General features: G+C 45.5%; 1 protein-coding gene across 2 annotated transcripts in view; it reads left to right on the plus strand.

The window, feature by feature from the left end:
* Nucleotides 1-246: 246 nt before the first annotated feature.
* Nucleotides 247-21,021, plus strand: part of ACSBG1 (acyl-CoA synthetase bubblegum family member 1) — a 109,874-nt gene continuing 89,099 nt past the window's right edge. Inside the window, exon 1 of one of the 2 annotated variants that reach the window (XM_001376854.5) lies at nucleotides 247-800. In XM_001376854.5, coding sequence (XP_001376891.2) covers nucleotides 721-800 — 80 coding nt within the window. In that variant the 5' untranslated portion in view covers nucleotides 247-720. The remainder of the gene's footprint in view (nucleotides 801-21,021) is intronic. The other variant, XM_007478011.3, reaches the window with a different exon arrangement.

Consider the following 21,021-nt stretch of genomic DNA (forward strand, 5'->3'; position numbering starts at 1 on the left):
AGCTCCCTGGATTGTTGTGAGGATCAAATGAGAGAATGTTTGTAAAGCTCCTAGCACCGAGCCTGGGACACAGTAAGCGCTTGATAAATGTTCATTTTCTTCCTTTTCCCTTCTAAGCCACTAGAGGCTTTGATTGCATTCTGCTCCCTCCGGAGGGAGAAGAGAAGGAAGGAGCCAGAGCAGGGAGGGAGAGAAGGGGAAAGGGAAGGGAGCCAGGAGCAGCCCCAGATTTGACTGAACCGTTACTTCCGGAGGAAATGGGGAGCATCCATCTCTCTTGTGAAGTCCATGCCACCAGTCACTTCAACCTCAGTGTCATGAGTCCTCAGTTGCTCTTGGCCCACCCAGACCTCTGGGGAAAGCTAAGAGGGAGCAGAAAGCCCCTGGCCCCCAAGTTCCAGAATCCCAGGCGCTGATTGGCTGGGGATCCTGGGATCAATTTGCATCAAAAAGCCCCCAGCTCTCATTGAAATTCTCCTCATGGTTCATTGAACCAAACGGAGCAGGAAAGGAGAGCCCGAGCATTGGACAACCTGCAATTCCCAGACTCTGGGAGCCTGCCTCGGAGCAGGGAGGGGGGAGAGGACTTGGCTGTGCTGGCACTTTTGTCTCCTCCTCCGGCCCTACGTCCTCCAGTTACTGTGGCTGCCTGGGAGTGTGCGGTCAGTCTCGGGATCCGCTAGTCAGGGTAGTCCAGTCAGCTCCGCAGGACCCTTCAGCATGCCTGACAGTGAAGAGAGCCTCAAGAAGAAAGCCCTGGATGGAAGTTTAGGGAAGACTCCGGAAGCCTTCGAAACCAGGTACAATGTCCCACGAGCTCTCTCGGATGGGTGGGCCAAGGGGGGTTTGGTTGTCAGGGCATGCTATGGGGGGCCACTCCTCCCTCTCTGGCTCCCCGTTTGGATGGCTTCGGGACTGGGGGGCCTCCAGGCTGAGGTCCCAGGGGCTTGAGTGTGGGAAGTTTCTTGGGTGAATAATAGAGGCTCCTTCTGGGAAAGAATGTGGCCATTTCTCTTGCAGAGTGTTGGGAAAACAAGGTGGATTGAATTCAGTCCAGCAGCTTAGGAGCTGTGTGAACTTGGTCGAGTCACTTGCTTTCTCTTTGCTTCAGTTTCCTCATCTATTAAATGAAGGGTCAGAGATTCAGAGCCAGAAGGGCCTGTAGAGGCCATCTAGTCCATCCCCTTCATTGTGCATCTATATATAATGAATATATTTTTGTCTGTAACCCTCACCTTCCATCTTAGAATCAACCCTGTGCATTGGTTCCAAGACAGAAGAGTGGTCAGAGCTAGGCAATGGGGGCGAAGTGACTTGGCCAGGGTCACACAGCTAGCAAGTATCTGAAATCAGATTTGAATCTGGGACCTCCCATCTCTGGGTATATTTATTTCTTAACACTATTTATAGTGTGTATCTTTTAAATGCTAGTTGTTTCAACCTTTAGAATGTAAGTACAATTGTTTCATTCATTATACTTGTCTTCCCAACGCCCAGCACAATGCCTAGTATATAGTAGGTGTTTAATAAATACCCATTGGTCGAATTACACACGAGGAAATTAAATCCCAGAGAGATGACTTTCTTAAGGGGAACTGCCCTGCTACCTCCTGTGGTATTGTCAGTTGGGCTGGGGGTGGGGAGGGGAGGGGTTGGTGTGGACTCTATTGATCAGGGATGCCCAGATCCTCCCCTCCCCACTATAGCTCTTGAGATCTGGTGGGCCAATAATGTCTCTGACTGGTGCACTTAACTGCCAGGGCTTCACTTCTGAACACTTGGGTGGTGCTGCAACAATGAGGATGTATGTGTTAGTAGAAATAAGTCTTTGCGAAGCCTGGGTTTCCTCAGACCTGATCATTCTGAAAAACAGGAAGACATTGAGGAAAAGGAAGAGAAAATCCATTGATGGAACCTGAGGGTAGTGACCAGGGTGTTGCTCATTCCTGAATATTGGGGCCCATCCTGAAACTTGGCTGGATGGAACAGGAATGGAGGGGGAGCATCTCTGTGTGGGCGCAGTCCTGGTGTTGGCCATCTGGGAGATTTCTGGGGAAGGACCGGAGAACCTCAAGGACAAAGGAGGGTTGTTATGGTCCTTCTCCCCGGTGGCTTAGGACTCAAGCTCAGGGGACTGTCTTCCCAGTGCCCAGCTCACTTGGGCACCCAGTCCCCTAGTCCAGCACACTCCTGAGTTCAAAACTAGGGCTCAGATGCCCACAATTCAGATGCGTTGTACCGGAAACACTCTGATCCTATGTGTTCATCACTGCTCATTCCATACTGGCATACCCTATTTTGGAGGGAAGTTGTTGTTACTAGGACCTGGTTTGAGGGTTTCTTGGCAGACATACTGGAGTGGTTTGCTACTTCTTTCTCCAGCTCATTTTGCAAATGAGGAACTGAGGCAAATGGGGCTAAGTGACTTGCCCAGCATCACCTCTCTAGTAAGTGATTGAGGCCAGATTTGAACTTGTGGAGTTGAGCCTTCCTGTTTCTATCCATTGTACCATTTAGTTGCAGGTGCATCCATAGGGCAGGGAGGGAAGAGGGGCATCCTAGTGGGCAATCAATCAATTAATAAGTATTTATAAAGCATCGACTATGCACCAGGCACTGTGTTAAGCATTTGGGTTACAAAAAAGGCAAACGAAGTCCTGCCCTCAGAGAGTTTACAATCTAATGATGTTCCCTAACCCAACCCCTAGTCTTTGTTCTCTCTCTCCATGGTCTCAGGGCGGCTCAAGCTCTCCCTGTATTTAAACTTGAATTCATCCCTCTCCATGACTTTAGTGCTGGACTTGAAAGCAAGAAGACCTTCGAGTCCCACCTCCTAGTTGTGGGACCTCAAGCAAGTCAGATATCTCTGAGCCTCTGTTTCCTCATCTCCCAGTGGGGACAACAATGGCACCTTCCTACCTCCTGGACGGAGACTCAGATGAGTGCAAAGTGCCCATGGGGTTAAGATTAGCCTGGGAAGGTCACTGGTATAGGGAGCTTCCAGGTGAGGAGATGCTGCCAGTTCAAGGCAGCAGCTTCTATAGACTCAGAGTTCCCTGTAGAGCACTCTAGGCAGAGGCCAGAGAGTCCTGGGGCCACCTAGCCTAGCCAGTATATGTCAGAAGTGAGAACTGAACTCAGGTTCTGCCACTGAGGCTCTCTCGTGACCCCTTGTTGCCTCTCTATTGCTCAGAATGTCATATCAACTGGAAATGGTTATTGTTAGTAATCGGTGGGACAAAGTGCCCAGGCAGCAGATGTGGGAGCCTAGAAGATTTGAGTTCAAGTCTTCCCTGACAATGGCTGGGTGACCTCAGGCAAGGGATGAAATCCTCTAAGAGTTAAACTGCTGAGCAGTTATAGAGCTGCATTGTAGATGGAGTGACTTACTGGGATTCTTCTGGAGCTGTGGAAGTCTCCGGTCTAGTTAAAAAAAAAAAAGTTGTTCTGGGAAGTCCCAAAGTCCCTGCCTTGACTCTCAAGTTCTACATTATTCCCTGGTTCTCCTGCCCCGTGGCTCTCTTCCCCGAGTTCTACATTGCCCCCTGTCCAACATGCCTCCTGGCTCTTTTCCCCAAGCTCCATATTGCCCCCTGCCCCTCCTGCCCCCTGGCTCTCTTCCCCAAGTTCTACATTGCCCCCTGCCTCTCCTGCCCCCTGGCTCTCTTCCCCAAGTTCTACATTGCCCCCTGCCCCTCCTGCCCCCTGGCTCTCTTCCCCAAGCTCCATATTGCCCCCTGCCCCTCCTGCCCCCTGGCTCTCTTCCCCAAGCTCCATATTGCCCCCTGCCCCTCCTTCCCCCTGGCTCTCTTCCCCAAGTTCTACATTGCCCCCTGCCCCTCCTGCCCCCTGGCTCTCTTCCCCAAGTTCCATATTGCCCCCTGTCCAACGTGCCTCCTGGCTCTCTTCTCCAAGCTCCATATTGCCCCCTGCCCCTCCTGCCCCCTGGCTCTCTTCCCCAAGCTCCATATTGCCCCCTGCCCCTCCTTCCCCCTGGCTCTCTTCCCCAAGTTCTACATTGCCCCCTGCCCCTCCTTCCCCCTGGCTCTCTTCCCCAAGTTCTACATTGCCCCCTGCCTCTCCTGCCCCCTGGCTCTCTTCCCCAAGTTCTACATTGCCCCCTGCCCCTCCTTCCCCCTGGCTCTCTTCCCCAAGCTCCATATTGCCCCCTGCCCCTCCTGCCCCCTGGCTCTCTTCCCCAAGCTCCATATTGCCCCCTGCCCCTCCTGCCCCCTGGCTCTCTTCCCCAAGTTCTACATTGCCCCCTGCCTCTCCTGCCCCCTGGCTCTCTTCCCCAAGTTCTACATTGCCCCCTGCCCCTCCTGCCCCCTGGCTCTCTTCCCCAAGCTCCATATTGCCCCCTGCCCCTCCTGCCCCCTGGCTCTCTTCCCCAAGCTCCATATTGCCCCCTGCCCCTCCTTCCCCCTGGCTCTCTTCCCCAAGCTCCATATTGCCCCTGCCCCTCCTGCCCCCTGACTCTCTTCCCCAAGTTCCATATTGCCCCCTGTCCAACGTGCCTCCTGGCTCTCTTCTCCAAGCTCCATATTGCCCCCTGCCCCTCCTGCCCCCTGGCTCTCTTCCCCAAGCTCCATATTGCCCCCTGTCCAACGTGCCTCCTGGCTCTCTTCCCCAAACTCCATATTGCCCCCTGCCCCTCCTGCCCCCTGACTCTCTTCCCCAAGTTCCATATTGCCCCCTGTCCAACGTGCCTCCTGGCTCTCTTCTCCAAGCTCCATATTGCCCCCTGCCCCTCCTGCCCCCTGGCTCTCTTCCGTAACGTGCCTCCTGGCTCTCTTTCCCAAACTCCATATTGCCCCTTGCCCCTCCTGCCCCCTGGCTCTCTTCCCCAAGCTCCATATTTCCCTCTGCCCCTCCTGCCCCCTGACTCTCTTCCCCAAACTCCATATTGCCCCCTGTCCAACGTGCCTCCTGGCTCTCTTCTCCAAGCTCCATATTGCCCCCCTGCCCCTCCTGACCCCTGGCTCTCTTCCCCAAGCTCCATATTGCCCCCTGCCCCTCCTGCCCCCTGGCTCTCTTCCCCAAGTTCTACATTGCCCCCTGCCCCTCCTGCCCCCTGGCTCTCCTGCCCCCTGGCTCTCTTCCCCAAGCTCCATATTGCCCCCTGTCCAACGTGCCTCCTGGCTCTCTTCCCCAAGCTCCATATTGCCCCCTGCCCCTCCTGCTCCCTGGCTCTCTTCCCCAAGCTCCATATTTCCCTCTGCCCCTCCTGCCCCCTGGCTCTCTTCCCCAAGTTCTACATTGCCCCCTGCCCCTCCTTCCCCCTGGCTCTCTTCCCCAAGCTCCATATTGCCCCCTGTCCAACATGCCTCCTGGCTCTTTCCCCCAAGCTCCATATTGCCCCCTGCCCCTCCTGCCCCCTGGCTCTCTTCCCCAAGTTCTACATTGCCCCCTGCCCCTCCTGCCCCCTGGCTCTCTTCCCCAAGTTCTACATTGCCCCCTGCCCCTCCTGCCCCCTGGCTCTCTTCCCCAAGCTCCATATTGCCCCCTGCCCCTCCTGCCCCCTGGCTCTCTTCCCCAAGCTCCATATTGCCCCCTGCCCCTCCTTCCCCCTGGCTCTCTTCCCCAAGCTCCATATTGCCCCTGCCCCTCCTGCCCCCTGACTCTCTTCCCCAAGTTCCATATTGCCCCCTGTCCAACGTGCCTCCTGGCTCTCTTCCCCAAACTCCATATTGCCCCCTGCCCCTCCTGCCCCCTGACTCTCTTCCCCAAGTTCCATATTGCCCCCTGTCCAACGTGCCTCCTGGCTCTCTTCTCCAAGCTCCATATTGCCCCCCTGCCCCTCCTGACCCCTGGCTCTCTTCCCCAAGCTCCATATTTCCCTCTGCCCCTCTTGCCCCCTGACTCTCTTCCCCAAACTCCATATTGCCCCCTGTCCAACGTGCCTCCTGGCTCTCTTCTCCAAGCTCCATATTGCCCCCCTGCCCCTCCTGACCCCTGGCTCTCTTCCCCAAGCTCCATATTTCCCCCTGCCCCTCCTGCCCCCTGGCTCTCTTCCCCAAGTTCTACATTGCCCCCTGCCCCTCCTGCCTCCCTGGTCCTCTTATCTCATGTGAATTTCTTCCCAGAATACACTCTGCTCCAAGTTCTCAGTTTAGTTTCCCAAACCACTAGCTTGAGAGTGAGGCCTGGGTTATTCTTGTCTCTTTGCCCCCATTGCCCAGAGCGACCCTTTGCCCAGTGCTGGCTCTCAATTGGGTGCCTTATGCATGGAAATGAATTGCCATTGCTCTTCGATACCCCTCACTGGACTGGCAGTGCTAGCTTCCTCTTATATCCTCCTGCAACGGCCAGAGTGGGGAAGAAATCTGTGCCTGGCTCCCCCTGGGCTTCTTGCCCTCTCGGTCCCACAGTGACTCCAACTCCTGGCAGTGTCCTGCTCTGAACCCCATCTTCCTCCTCTTTTTCCTGGGGTGGGGGGAGACTGAAGTGTCCCCATCTCTCCAAATGCCTGGGAGAAGAAGTCACTTCATTCTTTCTGGCATAGTGGATAAGACAAGGTTCAACTAGTTTCTCAGACCAGCAAAACCTTCTGAGCTTTCCGTTAACCGTCCTGTTATAGATACCATCTTTCAAGGGCTGAATAAGGTCTACCCTGACTGATTTTGCTTTCTCCTTTTTGCCACCTGATTTCTAAGCCTTCACTGAAAAGCCCTGTCCAAGTTCGGGGGTGGGTGGCCTTGAGAGTCTCCTTTTCCTAAATATGAAATCTCTAACTTTCCCTCCTTGGGACTGAGGCTCTCTCTTCCATCCCTTGTCCCTCCTCCTGGCCCTTTGCAGCCTCTCCTCTTTGGTGACTTTGGAGTTCAATCAGAATGCTCGCTCACGCTTCTATTTAACTACTTTTGTGCACTTAAACAAGACTCTCCCAGCCTCAGTTTCCTCATCTGTAAAATGAGTGGCTTGGACGAGATGGTTTCTGAGGTCCCTGCCAACTCCAAATCCTTTCCTAAGACTAGGTTCTGTTGAGATCATGGAGGGAGAGATATTACCCAGCTTCCTTTCAAGGTGGGTTTCATCTTGGCTATATCAAAGTGCCCATGACCTGGGCCCCCAGATTAGAAGCTGGAGTCCCAGGCAAATCCAGATCAACTGCACCCTCAGGGAGCATAAAATTGCTTGTTTTCTATAAACCATATCTCTTCTGCCCTTTCCTAACCTGAATCCAGTACCAGGTTCACTGGTGGTCCAGATACCCCACGACTCCATGTTGAAAGCACAAGTCATGGTGGATCCTTTCTTGTTGGCTCTGGGAGGGAGGCCTTCTTTCATCGAGGGGTTCCATGCTACCTGGGTTCATAAATGTGTCTTCTTCAATATCACACTCACCTCCTCTCCCCTGCCAGGTTATCCTACCTCCACTCACTCTTTCCTCTAATCCATCCAGCACAGGCTACTCATTCATTTCCCCCAGACATAGATTTGGTCATGATATGGAGCAGCTGGTTTAGGGGCAGGAGAGTCGGTGGTCATGATGAGAGCATGGTCCAATGGGTCTTGATGGAGAAGAATTTTAATGGAGGTAATATGGCCATGGAGTAGGGGTAGGATGGTGTGGTAGTTGGGTAGAGACTCTTTTCTAATCATGAAGAATGGCCCAGGTAAAGATTTATGAGCCAGAAAGAAAGGGGTAGGACTGGATGGAATAGGCCATTGGGCTGAAATGTAGCATGAGTGAAGGGACTGGCACAAAACATTTCAGAGCCATGTCCATGGCAGAAACCAAGGGAGGAGCGATTATCTGTAGGGAGTGGTCAACAATGAGCAAAGGGTCAAGGATGATGAGGCCTGAGAAGAGCCCACAAAGTGTGCCCATTAGGCATCCCTGGTGGCCAGAGCAAGAGCAATTTCAGCAGAATGGTGGGACCAGAAGCCAGATTTTGAAGGACTGAGATGTGTGTGGTGGTGAGGAAGTAGCCTAAGCAAGCATCGACTATTTCTACAAGATTGATATTGAAAGAAAGGAGAATGATAGGAAAACAACTTTAGGATCAAGGGAGGGTTTTAGGATGGGGGAGACTAGAGAACCTTCTGTTTCCTTGGCAGTGGGGAATGAAGCAGTCTAAAGGAGAGGGAATGAATAATGGAGCAAGGCCATAAAGGATATGGAAGGAGATGAGATCAAGGGTACCGGTGAAAGGGAAGGAGATGGGTGCTGCCTCCTCTGAGACCAGAGAAAAGAAGATGGAGGAGGGAGTGGGTTGGGAGAGATGCACAGCCACTTCCAGCTCTGGGGGCAGGTCAAGTGATAGAGCTCATAAGGCATGCTGCAGACCCCCCAGAGCCATCTGTAGATTCACTGGGAGTCCTCATAATGACGGGATCGGGAGAGACAACCCATGGTCAGCTCTCTCTATCACCCTCCGAAGATCCCAGTTTTCTGACTAGACGTCGAATGGATCTCTGTGCTTCCACGGCTGTTGAAGTGGCCTGAGGAGCCCTTGCTGTCTTCCAGAATCTGCTTCCCTAGCTCTTTATCTGTCATTTAGGAGTTTGGATCCAAGGACCAGATGGAACTTGCCTTCAAAGCCACCTGATCTACCAACTTGGACCATTTTCCTCCTGTTTCCTCTAGCCTGGGAAAAGTTCAGCTGCCCCCGCCCTGGCCATAGCACCATCTCAAAGACCCAAACAGAGAAGTTGGTGTTCACTATGTGGGTCTGAAAGCTACTTCCCTGAAGTTTGGGGCTGTGGCACCTCCATCTTCCTTTATTTAAGGTCTACAAACTCCAATATTCAAGTGAACATAGTAGATTCCACTCAGGGGGACACAGTGGTCATCTTGGGCCATTCTCTGGTGACTGGAGTACAATGAGATCTGCTCTTCATCTTCTAGTTACTCAATGGCTAGAGCTTCAATTCAACATAGTTGTGCCTTTCACTCAAAAAAGCAGATGGCAGACATGATTGGCAACAGAAGCTTGGGGGGAGAAAAAAGAGAAAAAGATGGATTATCTCCTTTTGTAGCGAATGTGATTCAGAAGAATAAATCCTGGTTTGTGAAGCAGTACACCTAGCTTTGAGGGGCAGCCGGCTGGGAGTTCGAATCTGCCCTCAGACTCTTACTGGTTTTGTGACCATAGGCAAATCACTTAATCCTGTCTGGCTTAGTTTCTTGATCTGTAAAATGAGCTGGAGAAGGAAAGGGCCAACCACTCCAGTATCTGTGCCAAGAAAACTCCAAATGGAGTCATGAAGAGTCAGACATGACTGAAAAATGACTGAATGGCAACAACAACCAGGGCAGCCATGATTCTCTGGACTTAGTCTCTATTTCTCCCCACCCCTCTACTTTTCAGCTCCCTTTATGAGTTCTCTTTTTCCATTAGAATGGATTGGATTTCTTTTGCCTTGTTTGCCTCTCCAGTGGCCAGTCCAGTGCCTGGCACATAGGGCATAATAAATGCTTGTTATTATTGTTCTTGTTGAAAATGATAGAGCACAATTCCACTATAATAGTATCATCTATTTTATGGTTTTATTTTTATTTATTTGAATTGAAAATTTTATTTAATTAATTAATTTAGAATATTTTTCCATGGTCACATGATTCATATTCTTTCCCTCCACTCCTCCCCCCCCTGTATATCATCTATATTATAATGATATGTGATTCAATTAATAGAAATTCATGTGATTCAATATAATGATTATGTGATTCAATTAATAGAGAAAGCCAGGAAGACTTGATTCATGTCTTGTCTCTGGTACATATCGTCTCTGTGACTTTGGGCAAGTCACTGTAGCTCGAAGTGATATAGGCAGCCCTATAAGACTGTTAGCTGTGGAGCAGGTACCAATCCATGGAAACACCCTCATCCAAGAGTCCCTCAAGCCAATGAAATCACACCCCAGTCTTTGTCCCTGTTTCTAGAGTTCTTTTAAGGCTGGTGAAGTACTTGGTAACATTATCTCATTTTATGCCTCTCAACAGCTCTAAGGCAGGTAGGGCAGGGGTCTGGAAGGACAATGGTCTGCTACCATGGAGGGAGAGTTGGGTTGAGAATCAAAACCTTTGATCTGAATCTGAACTCTTCCATTGTCACTTCTTTTTGGGTCTCTATTCCTCAGCTATCAAATGAGAAGTTTGGTTCCTGTGGTCCCTTCCAGCTCAAAATCTCTGATCTTACAAGAGATACACATTTTTAGTGATGAGAAAACTGAGGAGGAAAGAGAGAAGGTGGCTTGCCTATTGACTAATGAGTGACGCCGGCAGGATTTGAACCCCCCAGTCTTTCTTGACCAAGTCTATTCTCCTTATGCCTTTGCCTTATCCAACAAGACCTTTAGGAATTTCTTGACAATTCTTCCCACCACGAGATTGGGACTGCCTATAAGAAGGGAGGATAGGTTTAGTGGATTGGGGAGAAAAGTGAGCAAATGGTTAACATTTCATTAGTTGATAGGAATCTGTGTATGTGTTCACTATGTCTCCTTGTGTGTTCCCTGAGGGGTCAAATTGGACCTTATCTCCCCCTTCTCCCCCCCCAACGTTCCTTTCTCCAAGGACACAGGAGATCGAGTTCTTCCATCTGCCTGCCCCACATTCCTTCTTGGGGATTAACAGCCCAAATAAATGCCCTTTGTGTGACATAGATGACTGTACAGGAAGGGGGGAGGGTGTTTTTCTAGAAGGGAAAGGAACAGAATTGAGAGGATTTGACCCTGATTATAGGCTTAGGGCAAGGCCAACGTGGGTGCTTCAATTAGCTGTCTGAAGTTTTAATAGATCACATGTTTATTTTATTTTAAAGATTAAAATAAGTTTTAAAAACCCTTACTTTCTGCCCTAGTATTAATTCTAAGACAGAAGAATGGCCAGAGCAATCAAGGCTAAGTGACTTGCCCAAGGTCACCCAGCTAAGAAGTGTCTGAGGTCCAATTTGAACTCCTGACTCCAGCTCTGGTGCTCTATCCACTGGGCTATCTAGTTGCCCCAAAACAGTCATCTCATAGATACCAGGGAGACCTGGTGAGAAACTCCCTCTGTTCATGAAGATTGGCATTTTCTCTTCTTAAAAAGTGCCTCAGGGACTTCTTCAAGATTGCCCAGCCTATCTGTGTTAAATGTGGGATTTGAACCCATGCCTTCCTGACTCTAATGAACCATGTCTCAACACCTTCATTTAAATCAATCATAAATACTTGTGGAATGAACACTAGGGATATTGATGAAAACTGTTGTCATAAGAGGGGACAAACGAGACGATCACCGAAAATCTGGGAAGACTTAGAGGAAGTGATGCAAAGTGAAGTCAACAGAACCAGGACACTGTTGTGCACAATAACAGCAACAGTGTCGGAGGATCAGCTGTGAATGACTTAACACCTCTCAACAAGGAGAGGATCCAGGGCAGCTCCAAGGGGCTCAGGATGGAAAAGGATATCCAGCCCCACAGAAGGAATTGACAAGTACAAATGCGAATTGAAATGTACCATTCTTCATTGTATTTCCTCCATGAATTTTTCCATAGTATATAAGCAATGTGTGTCTTGTTTCACAACTTGATGTACCAAGAGAAATAAGTATTAAATGAGAACATATGGACCAGCTATCTCATATTATCTGCTGGGGGAAGGGAGAGGGGAAAAAAAGAATGAGCCAGATTTTTGAAATAGCTAATGTGAGAATTTTCTTCTCTTAGATAAGCATATTTTCTCTATAATTTATTACACATTCACAACAAATCTTGTATTATATGATTATGTTACATATTATATATGAAATAAATAAAATACTTATGGTGTACCAGTTTTAGGAGATCTGAGTTCTAGTTCTAGTTCCTTCATGAGTTCCCTGTGTGGCATTAAACAAGTCACAGGTATACAAGATTTTGAAGTTGGTAAAGTCCCTTAGAGAGGGACTTCCCCAGGAAACTGGACGCCAGGTTCCTTATTAGTAAAATGAACAGGTGAGAAGCATCCTGCCTTGCTGGATTTGGAGTCAGAGGAATCCCTCTGATGCTTGCCAGATGTGATTTTGCTTTTTTGGCTCTAGATTTCTCTTCTGGAAAAGGAGGGATTGCTTTAGGAGGCTTCTAAGGTTCTTCCAGCTCTAGCCCTGTGATCATCTGACTTCCCTGATCTCAGCTAAAATAAATGAATCAGATTAAACTGCCTCTAAGATCCCTTCCAGCCCCGTTCCAGAATCCTACAAGCATTCTGAGTCTCATCTATAAAAATGATAAGTTTGGGCTCTGTGATCAAACACCGTTCATTACAGTTAATTTGAGCCCTGAATTTATTGTCTTCTAATCTTCTGGCTAGATTATGGAATCTCAGAATGGGAAGGCAAATTAGAGGTCTGCTATCCCTTTCATAATACCTCTGGGAAGTGGTCATGCAGCCTCCCCTTGAAGACCTCGCAGTAATAAGAGGCTCTCTCTCCCTCAGGCAATCCACTTCTCTTTAGGGCAGCTCTGAATGTTGGGAAATTTTCCCTTATAGAAAGCCAAACTCTTCCTCTAAGAAACATCTCCTCATTGTTCCTAGTTAGATGATTACTATATTCTCTTTCAGCTTTGCCATTCCATGGTGTGGAGGTAGTATAAAGAAAAGGATGGCACAGTGCCTACTCTCTGGGAGCTCTCCTCACAAGGAAAGCCATTAATTCATTCATGGACTGATCAATAAAAGCCAAATGAACAATTTGGGCAGACAGGGACCCCAGGAGATAGCACAAGGAGTCACAGAAGCCTTCCCAGAGGAGCCTGGACTTGTAAAGAGAGAAACTGAGCTATTTCTTCAAAGATTTGTTTGGGATGGATGGCTTGTCTAAGATCTTATAGATCTTCTTTTTTTCTTCTTGAGCTGAAAAGGCAGAATTAAAACCAATAAAGGTCCAGACCTGTGACTTAAGTGATATTTGTACAACCCAGGTTTTTGCCCAAACTCTTGGGATACTTTGCATGAGACTTTTCCTCACTGGTAGAGAAAATGCTGATGAAATATTTTAGGGCAAGAATTGGTGTGAGAGCTTTGGAGATGAAAGACATTTTTCAAGTTTTTGTTTGTTTGTTTGTTTTTTGAGAGAGGACATTCATAGTTCCAGATTCTCTCTGAGACTAATTCCAGGCATGAGAGAGAGAGAGAGAGAGAGAGAGAGAGAGAGAGAGAGAGAGAGAGAGAGAGAGAGAGAGAGAGAGAGAGATTAGTAGCTTTAGATGTGTAGAGGAAGCTAGGTTTCTACCACGTCCCTGATTTCTGGCTTAGGGAATTCCTCCTCATCTGAGATATTTCTTGGTTTGATTTGAGATATCTTGCTCCCAGTGGGAGAATTCAGTTACTCTGTGTATTTTCTATGATATTTTAATCTGCATGAAATTTCTGATTTCTGTTTAGATTTGTTCAGATAATAGGTTTGCTCACTCTTCACTATTTGTCATGGTCTTTTGTGTAAACAATATTTGGTGAAGAGTCCAAAGGATTATCTTTTTCCTTTTGAGGGACAGCAACAATAAATCAAGAAATATATACTTTGGGAATTTTATTTTTATAAGCACTTAGAATTATGCCTCCCACTTGGGCAACTAAAAACCAAAACAAAACAACTCTTTTTAAATATACATTCATAGATCAGCAAAACAAGTTTCCATATTATCCATGTCTGAAAAAAAGTTATCTCTCTATTTTGTGTTCGTGACCTCTGTAGCCAGAGGCCAGTCACCTGTGTCACCTTCAGTCTTTTGGACCCCTGGTATGTTGTTACATGGTACTGGCCAGTGTTCTAAAGACTTTGAAAAATGTTTTTCTCTGAAATGTCATTGTAGAAATTGCCCTTAGTCCTCTGTACTTCACTGGGTATTATTTCATTTTCAGCAATTTAGCCTTTGAACCAAAAAACTCTACACATAAAATAGCAGCATTTAAGGGGGTAAATAGTCCTGGACCCAGAGCATGGAGTAATAAGCTCATGGATCTTCTAGTCCTCAAGGCAGGACTCACAGTGTTCTTTAAAGATTCTTGGACCAAGTTTCAGAAATATCAATTCCCCTTGGTTAGATATTTTATGTGGGTAGGAACATCTTACTTGGCCATACGCAATTTACCCATGGAATTCCTAGGGTGGAAGCTCTTGCGACTGATGCAAGTCAGCAACTCTTTTTTAAGTTATAGTCATATAGAATTGCCCTGGCTACTAAGTGGTTAAATGATTTGCCAAGAGTTACATGGAGTGTGTGTGTGTATGTGTGTGAGAGAGAGAGAGACAGAGAGACAGAGACAGAGAGAGAGACAGAGGCAGAGACAGAGGCAGAGGCAGAGACAGAGACAGAGAGACAGAGGGGGGGGAGGGAGGGAGAGAGAGTGATGGAGGGAGAGAGAGAGAAAGAGAGAGAGAGAGACAGAGAGGGAGGGAGAAAAGAGACAGAGTTAGAGATAGGAAGAGATTATGTGTGTGTGAGAGACAGACAGACAGATGGTGGGGGATGGAGAAGAGGATGGGAGGGACAGAAAGGGACAGAGTCAGAGAGATTGTATATGTGAGACAGAGACAGAGAGAGAGGGAGGAAGAGAGGGGGGAAAGGAAGGAGGGAGACAGAGAAAGGGAGAGATTATGTGTGTGAGAGACAGACAGACAGATTATGAGAGATTATGAGAGAGAAAAAGAGAGAAGGGGAGGAAGAGAGACAGAGAGAGAGAAGGAGGGAGAGAGAAAGAGAGAGGAAGATAGAGGGAGATAGAAGGAGATAGAGGGAGATATTATGTATGTGTGTGAGAGAGACATACAGACAGAGACAGAGACAGAGAGACAAAAACAGATCAAGAGATTATGAGAGACAGAGAGAGAGAGAGGAAAAGAGAGAGGGAGGAAGGGAGGGAGGGAAAGAGACAGGCAGAGAGAGGGAGAGGTTATGTGTGTCTGAAAGAGAGAGGAAGAGAGAAACAGACATATGTGAGGAGAAGAAAAGGGGGGACAGAGAAGAGATGGATGTGTGTGTGTGTGTGTGCATGTGAGAGAGAGAGAGAGAGAGAGCGAGAGAGAGAGAGAGAGAGAGAGAGAGAGAGAGAGAGAGAGAGAGAGAGAGAGAGAGAGAGAGAGAGAGAGGGAGATGAAGAGAGGAAGAGAGAGGAAAAGAGAAAGACAGGAGGGACAGTGATGAGACACAGAAAGTGCTAAGTGACACCTCTGAAATGGCTAATGTTTCTGCAGAGGCTGCTGTTCTTGGTGGCATTCCCTGTGTATCTATCTACCTTTGTGTTCTCCTCTGTTTTACATGTGGATAGGGAAGTCTTGTGTTCTGATAGTGATGACCCCTGGAGACCCTGTCTTCAGGAATTAGTCAGGAAGAGACAATACCATCTCTGGCTCTGATAGGAATAAGACAAGGGATAATGTGGGGACTGAGATGCAGTGGAGGAACACCCAGGCTTGTTCCCCTGGTAAGATGGTGACTTCATATGGAGCCAAGATCAGGTTCTAGTGAGGTCCTTCCATTCTTTGCTCTACCAGAGATGGAGGAAAAGAACCAAGAGACATGGGCTCTGCCCATAAAACTCCTGAAAGTAAGTCTGTCTTTACAGTTTTAGGTGCTGAAAAAATATCTTAGAAAAATCCAAGGAGCAGGGACCAGGGCCAGACCAAGGAAGAGGTTTGTAGCAAGGTCTTTCCTACACTCTTGCCACTCTGAGTTCTGGAACCATATCAAGCAAATTCTTTCACTGTTCCTGGTAAGAGTGTGCCAGTCTTACAACCTATGATTCCATTTATCATCCCTATAAGTTTCTGGACTAAATTATGCCTCCTGAGCCACAGTTCCATTATGTATGTTGTCTCTCCTTGTTGAAATGTAAGCAGCTTGAGGGCAAGGACTGACTGTCTTCTCTTTGTATGCTTAGCTCTCAGCACAGTGCTAGGCACCTAGTAATCCCTTCATAGATTCTTTTTTTTTTTTGTTGTTCATTAAAGAGCAGAAGCATTGGCTGGGAGAGAAAATGTGCTGGTCATTTTATGGCCAAACTAAGGAGATTTTTAGAAAAGATTCCCATCTCCTCTAACCCAGTGATTCTTTCTCTAAACTCCTGTTTCTGGGTTATCTACCTTTGTGAATAAAGTAAGAGACTAAACCAGCGATGATGAACCTTTTAGAGATGGAGTGCCCAAACTGCATCCCTCACACTGCATGTGAGCCACCCCCCTTACACATCACCACTAGCACCTTACCCCAGATAGGGGAGGAAGAAAGCACTCCCATTGGGTTACTGGGCAAAGGGGTAGGTGATGAAAGAAATGTCCTCAGATGCCTTTGGAGAGTGGTAGGGGATCAGCCCCCTCTGGCACACATACCATAAGTTCACCAACATTGCACTAAACTATAACGATACAGGTTAAGGAGTTCAGGTATGACTTGTTGCAGCAGTAAAGAAAGGCTAAATCCTGAGATAGGGAAGTGCCAAATAGTATACATTAAAAGTACTGCTAAATACAAAGATAGCTAGGAGTCTTTGTGTATTTAATTTGGGCAAAATCTTTTCAACTTTATGTGTAATATGACTATAGATAAATTGCTTGCCACCTCTGAGAGAGAGGAGGAAAGGGAGGGAGGGAGACAATTGGATCTTATAATTTCAGAAAGTGTATGTTAAAAATTATTATTACGTGTATATTTTGTATGACAATACATGTATAACCCAGATTGAATCATCTGACAGCACTGGGAGGGGAAAGGGAAGGGAGAGAAGGAGATAAGTTTGATCATATAAGTTGGGAAAATTTGTGTGGAAATGTTATTACATGTAATTAGTAAAAAATTGAAATATAAATACATAAAAATAAAAATAAAATTTAGATCTGTCCAAAAGTAAATGAATAAATAAAAATAAAAATAAAAAATTACTGCAATTGGGAAAATAAATTTTTTAAAAATATGACTGTGTATAGTATGAGGCATGTCTAGACATGGACTCTCAAAATATCACACGAGATAAATCTAAAATCCATCTCATTGGGTATGTCAGAACCTACCCCTGAAATCCATTCACTTTTTCTTGGCTTTTAACTTCTTCACTTCAAGCTGCTCATATATTTGCAGTTCTGAGTTCCCAGAGATAGAGCATTACTACATAGTTATAGTCAAACTCTTTCAAAGTTATTGGGATAACTCGGTTGAGATGCAATTTAATCCCTTGTATTTACTACTCTAGCTCTTAAGTCCCCACTCAGGATATTTTCTTTCTACACAGTCAGTCACTCAAAATAGTGACCCTTTTAGATCTTAAGCATAACTATTTGCTTAATGGCTAAGCAAAAAAAACATTATAGACATTAATATATTAAAGCAAATGTATGATAATAAAGTCTATCACAATCCACATATTAAAATTAGATCCTGCTCTATTGCCAGTATACTTAATATCTTTAGTGAGGAAAAGGAAAACACAGGAACTTGGCAGGGATACATATAAGAGAAAATGTGTTTAGGATAGCTCACAACTCTGGACTTAAGGTTTCAATATTCCTGGTCCTGAGGAAGTTGGGGGAATTTCTCTTCTTTGGTTAAGCATTGAATTTATACTTTCAATTAACTATCATCTTAAAAGAGTTTTTAGGAAATGTTAGGTCTTCATATGAATAGCAGTTCTCTTTAAACCAGAGGGTTACAAAACTCACCAAATCGGCTCTCTCTGACCTCCACAGTGTGCCCAACCAATAGTTCTCTCACCCAGGTGCAGTACTGTTCAATCAGAATGGAGACTATAGCCACACAGATCTGGTTGACTCTTTAAGCCAACTGATCAGGATATCAAAGACTCTGCAAAGTCTCTTGTGTTTTTTCTTCTCGAGTCAGAGGTGGCAACAGAGAACAACAAACTCTTATGAGAAGCTTTTCCTTCCACATCTAGATGGCATAAAAAGGCAACAGCTATCAATGTAGCTCCTGGACCAATCAGGAATCTATTAGCTGAAACCTATCAGTTTACTGCTTCTAACTCTCCCCATCAAGTCTTCAGATTCCTATGTCAGTTTCTTCTGCATTTCCTATATTGGTTCCTATATCCATTTCCTATCCCCAGTTCTTTCTTTTCAGTGACATAAATGTGAACCTTCAGATTCTCAGTGATTCACTTTTCACCTTAAAGAGTTATAATTTCCCAAGTTTCCCCTATTAGATCAATCTTTTAAAGAATCATACCTTTAGGGGGACAGTTAGTTGATACAATGGATTTAGAGACATGCCTAGAGGTGAAAAGTTCTGGGTTCAAATCTTTTCTTTTTTAAATTAAAAAATATTTTAAAATATTTCCCCTGTTTCCATGATACATTTTCTTTCCCTCCCCTTTTCCCTCCCCCTCCCAGAGCCAACAAGCAATTCCACTGGGTTATACAAATGTTTTAACTTTATACCTATTTCCATATAATTCATTATTGTAATAGAACAATCTTTTGAAGCCAAAACACCAAATCATGTACCCATATAAACAAATGACAAGTCAATGTTTTTCTTTTGCATTTCTACTCTGGGTTCAAATCTAACTTCAGACATTTCCTAGGTGTTTAACCCTGGGGGAGTCACTTAGCCCCCATTGCCTAGCCTTTACCTCTCTTCTACCTTGGAACCAATATGCAGTATTGATACTAAGACAGAGGGTAAGGGTTAAAAAAAGAATCATACCTTCAAAAGTTTACGTGACTTGTCATTTGTTTGAGTTTTATCCTCTTTAGTCATAAAACACATATATACAAATAGCTAATCTAGTGTAGATTCATTTGTAAAGATATTTTGCCAATTACATGTAATAACAAATTTCCACATAACTTTTCTGAAGTTATACGATCAAATTGTCTCCCTCTTCCCTTCTCTTCACCTTCTTGGAGCTGGCAAGCAATTTGATGTGGGTAATACATGTATTATCATGCAAAACATATTTCCATATTGTTCATTTTTAGAATGCTTTGAAGCTCTTAAGTCTTCGATATGGTCTCCTGTCTCTTTGATATCCTTGAAAGTGGGTTTTCCATACTCATATTTCTCTAGCTTTCAATAAGTAAGGATCTTTCTCTACTTCTTTATAATACTAAACCATTCCCACATGAGTGAGGTATATTTAATTCACAAAGAGATTTGATTCTTAATATTTCACTCAACATATCTTTTTCTCCTTCAAACTGTATAAATCCTTTCTGAAAGTTGCATTTCTTTTTTATACACATATTAACTGTTTTATTAAAACAAAATTCTTTTTGTATTCCTAGCAGGAATATTAAACTATAATAGTGGCAAAATCTTAAATCCTATGAAAATAATATATCTATATTCATTCAAAAATACTTTTTTGCCTTTAAAGAAAACCTTTACCTTCCCTCTAAGAATCAATACTATATATTGGTTCTAAGGCAGAAGACCAATAAATGCTAGGCAATGGAAGCTAAATGACTTGCCCAGGGTCACACAGCTAGGAAGTGTCTGAGGTCACATTTGAACCCAGGACCTCCCATCTCTAGGACTGGCTCTCAATCTACTGAGCCACCCAGATGCCCCCTCTAATTTGTTTTGATGCCATCTTTTACATCTAGGTCATGCATCCATTTAAAGATTATTTTTGGGATTTGGTCCGAGATGTCTGTCTATACCTAATTTCCACCTGACTGCTTTTCAGCTTTCTAGGAGATTTTTATTGAATAGTGATTCCTTGCCCCAACAGTTGAGAGTCCCTAGGTTTATTGAACAATAGGCTACAGTGTTCATTTGTGTCTATGTGTTGTGTGACAAATCGATCAATTTTTCCACTTCTTAATCAGGGTCAAAGAGTTCTGATTACCTTTTTATTACAGTGAATGCTCAATCTCTTTGCCAAGTGGAGAAATGTGGTAGCCAAGGGCATAACTGGTTTAGAATAGAAATCATTGTCAAAAACACTCAGGGAAGACGGTAGGAGGCTGGGAGCTGGGTTTTCTCCTGAAAGAGTGAATGGTGGTAAAGGTGAAAACAAATCACTGGGAAGTTGGTGTGAGGTTCTGTTCTGCAGTAGGAAGCAACTAGTCAATAGAAAACAGGACAACAGCAAATACTCCACTGAGCTCTGCCCAGGTAACTGGAGTAATCCATCCCTCTCTCTCTCTTTTGAGATCACAGCTATCAGAATCTGGGAGCTGAAAAGGACTTTAGTGGGCATCTAGTCCAACCTATACCTGAAAAGAAATCCATTATAAAACTCCTAACAACTGGCTGTCCAGCATCTGTTTGATGACCTCCAAAGAGCAAAAATCCACCACTTCTCAAGGTGGTCTATTCTAGTTTTAGATGGTTTTGATTGTTCGAAAGTTTTCCCCAACATGAAATCTCAAGTTTCCTCATTGTAACTTTTATTTAGGGCTCCTAGTTCTGCCTTCTGGGGTCAAACATATCAAGTCTAATCTCTCTTCCATATAGAAGCTTTTCAGACACATGAAGGCTACTATTATGTTCTCCATGAGTCTTCTCCTTCAATCAGTCTTCATATGCCATGAACTCAAGACCCATCACCATCATAGCTATCTTCTCTTGAACATTTTTTCTTGCTCAATGTCCTTTAAAAAATAATCCTGGGGGTGTAACCAAGTGGCTCAGTGGATTTGATCTCAGACACTTCCTAGCTGTGTGACCCTGAGCAAGTCACTTGATTCCCATTGCCTAGCCCTTACCACTCTTCTGTCTTGGTACCAATACACAGTATGGATTCCAAGACAGAAGGTGAGGGTTTAAAAAAACAAACTGTTGTACTCAGAACTAAGCATGAATGCTCTAAAGGAAAGCTGGAGAAAACAAAGGACAAAGAAATCACCACCTCAATTTTTTGGAAGCTATATCTTTATCTTAAAAAAATACATCTTTAGAATTTCATTCTGTTCCTTTCACTCATACCCTCCCTGCCAATTGAGAAATCAAGAAAAACAAAACCTTGAACATGTATAGTCAAGCAAAAGAAATGTCTACGTTGGTTCTTTCCAAAAACGTATCTTACTCTGTACTGTGACTTCATTACCGTTCTTTCAGGGGGTGAATAATAAGTGACAGTTTTAATCTT

Source organism: Monodelphis domestica, chromosome 1, assembly GCF_027887165.1.
Source record: "Monodelphis domestica isolate mMonDom1 chromosome 1, mMonDom1.pri, whole genome shotgun sequence".
NCBI lineage: Eukaryota > Metazoa > Chordata > Mammalia > Didelphimorphia > Didelphidae > Monodelphis > Monodelphis domestica.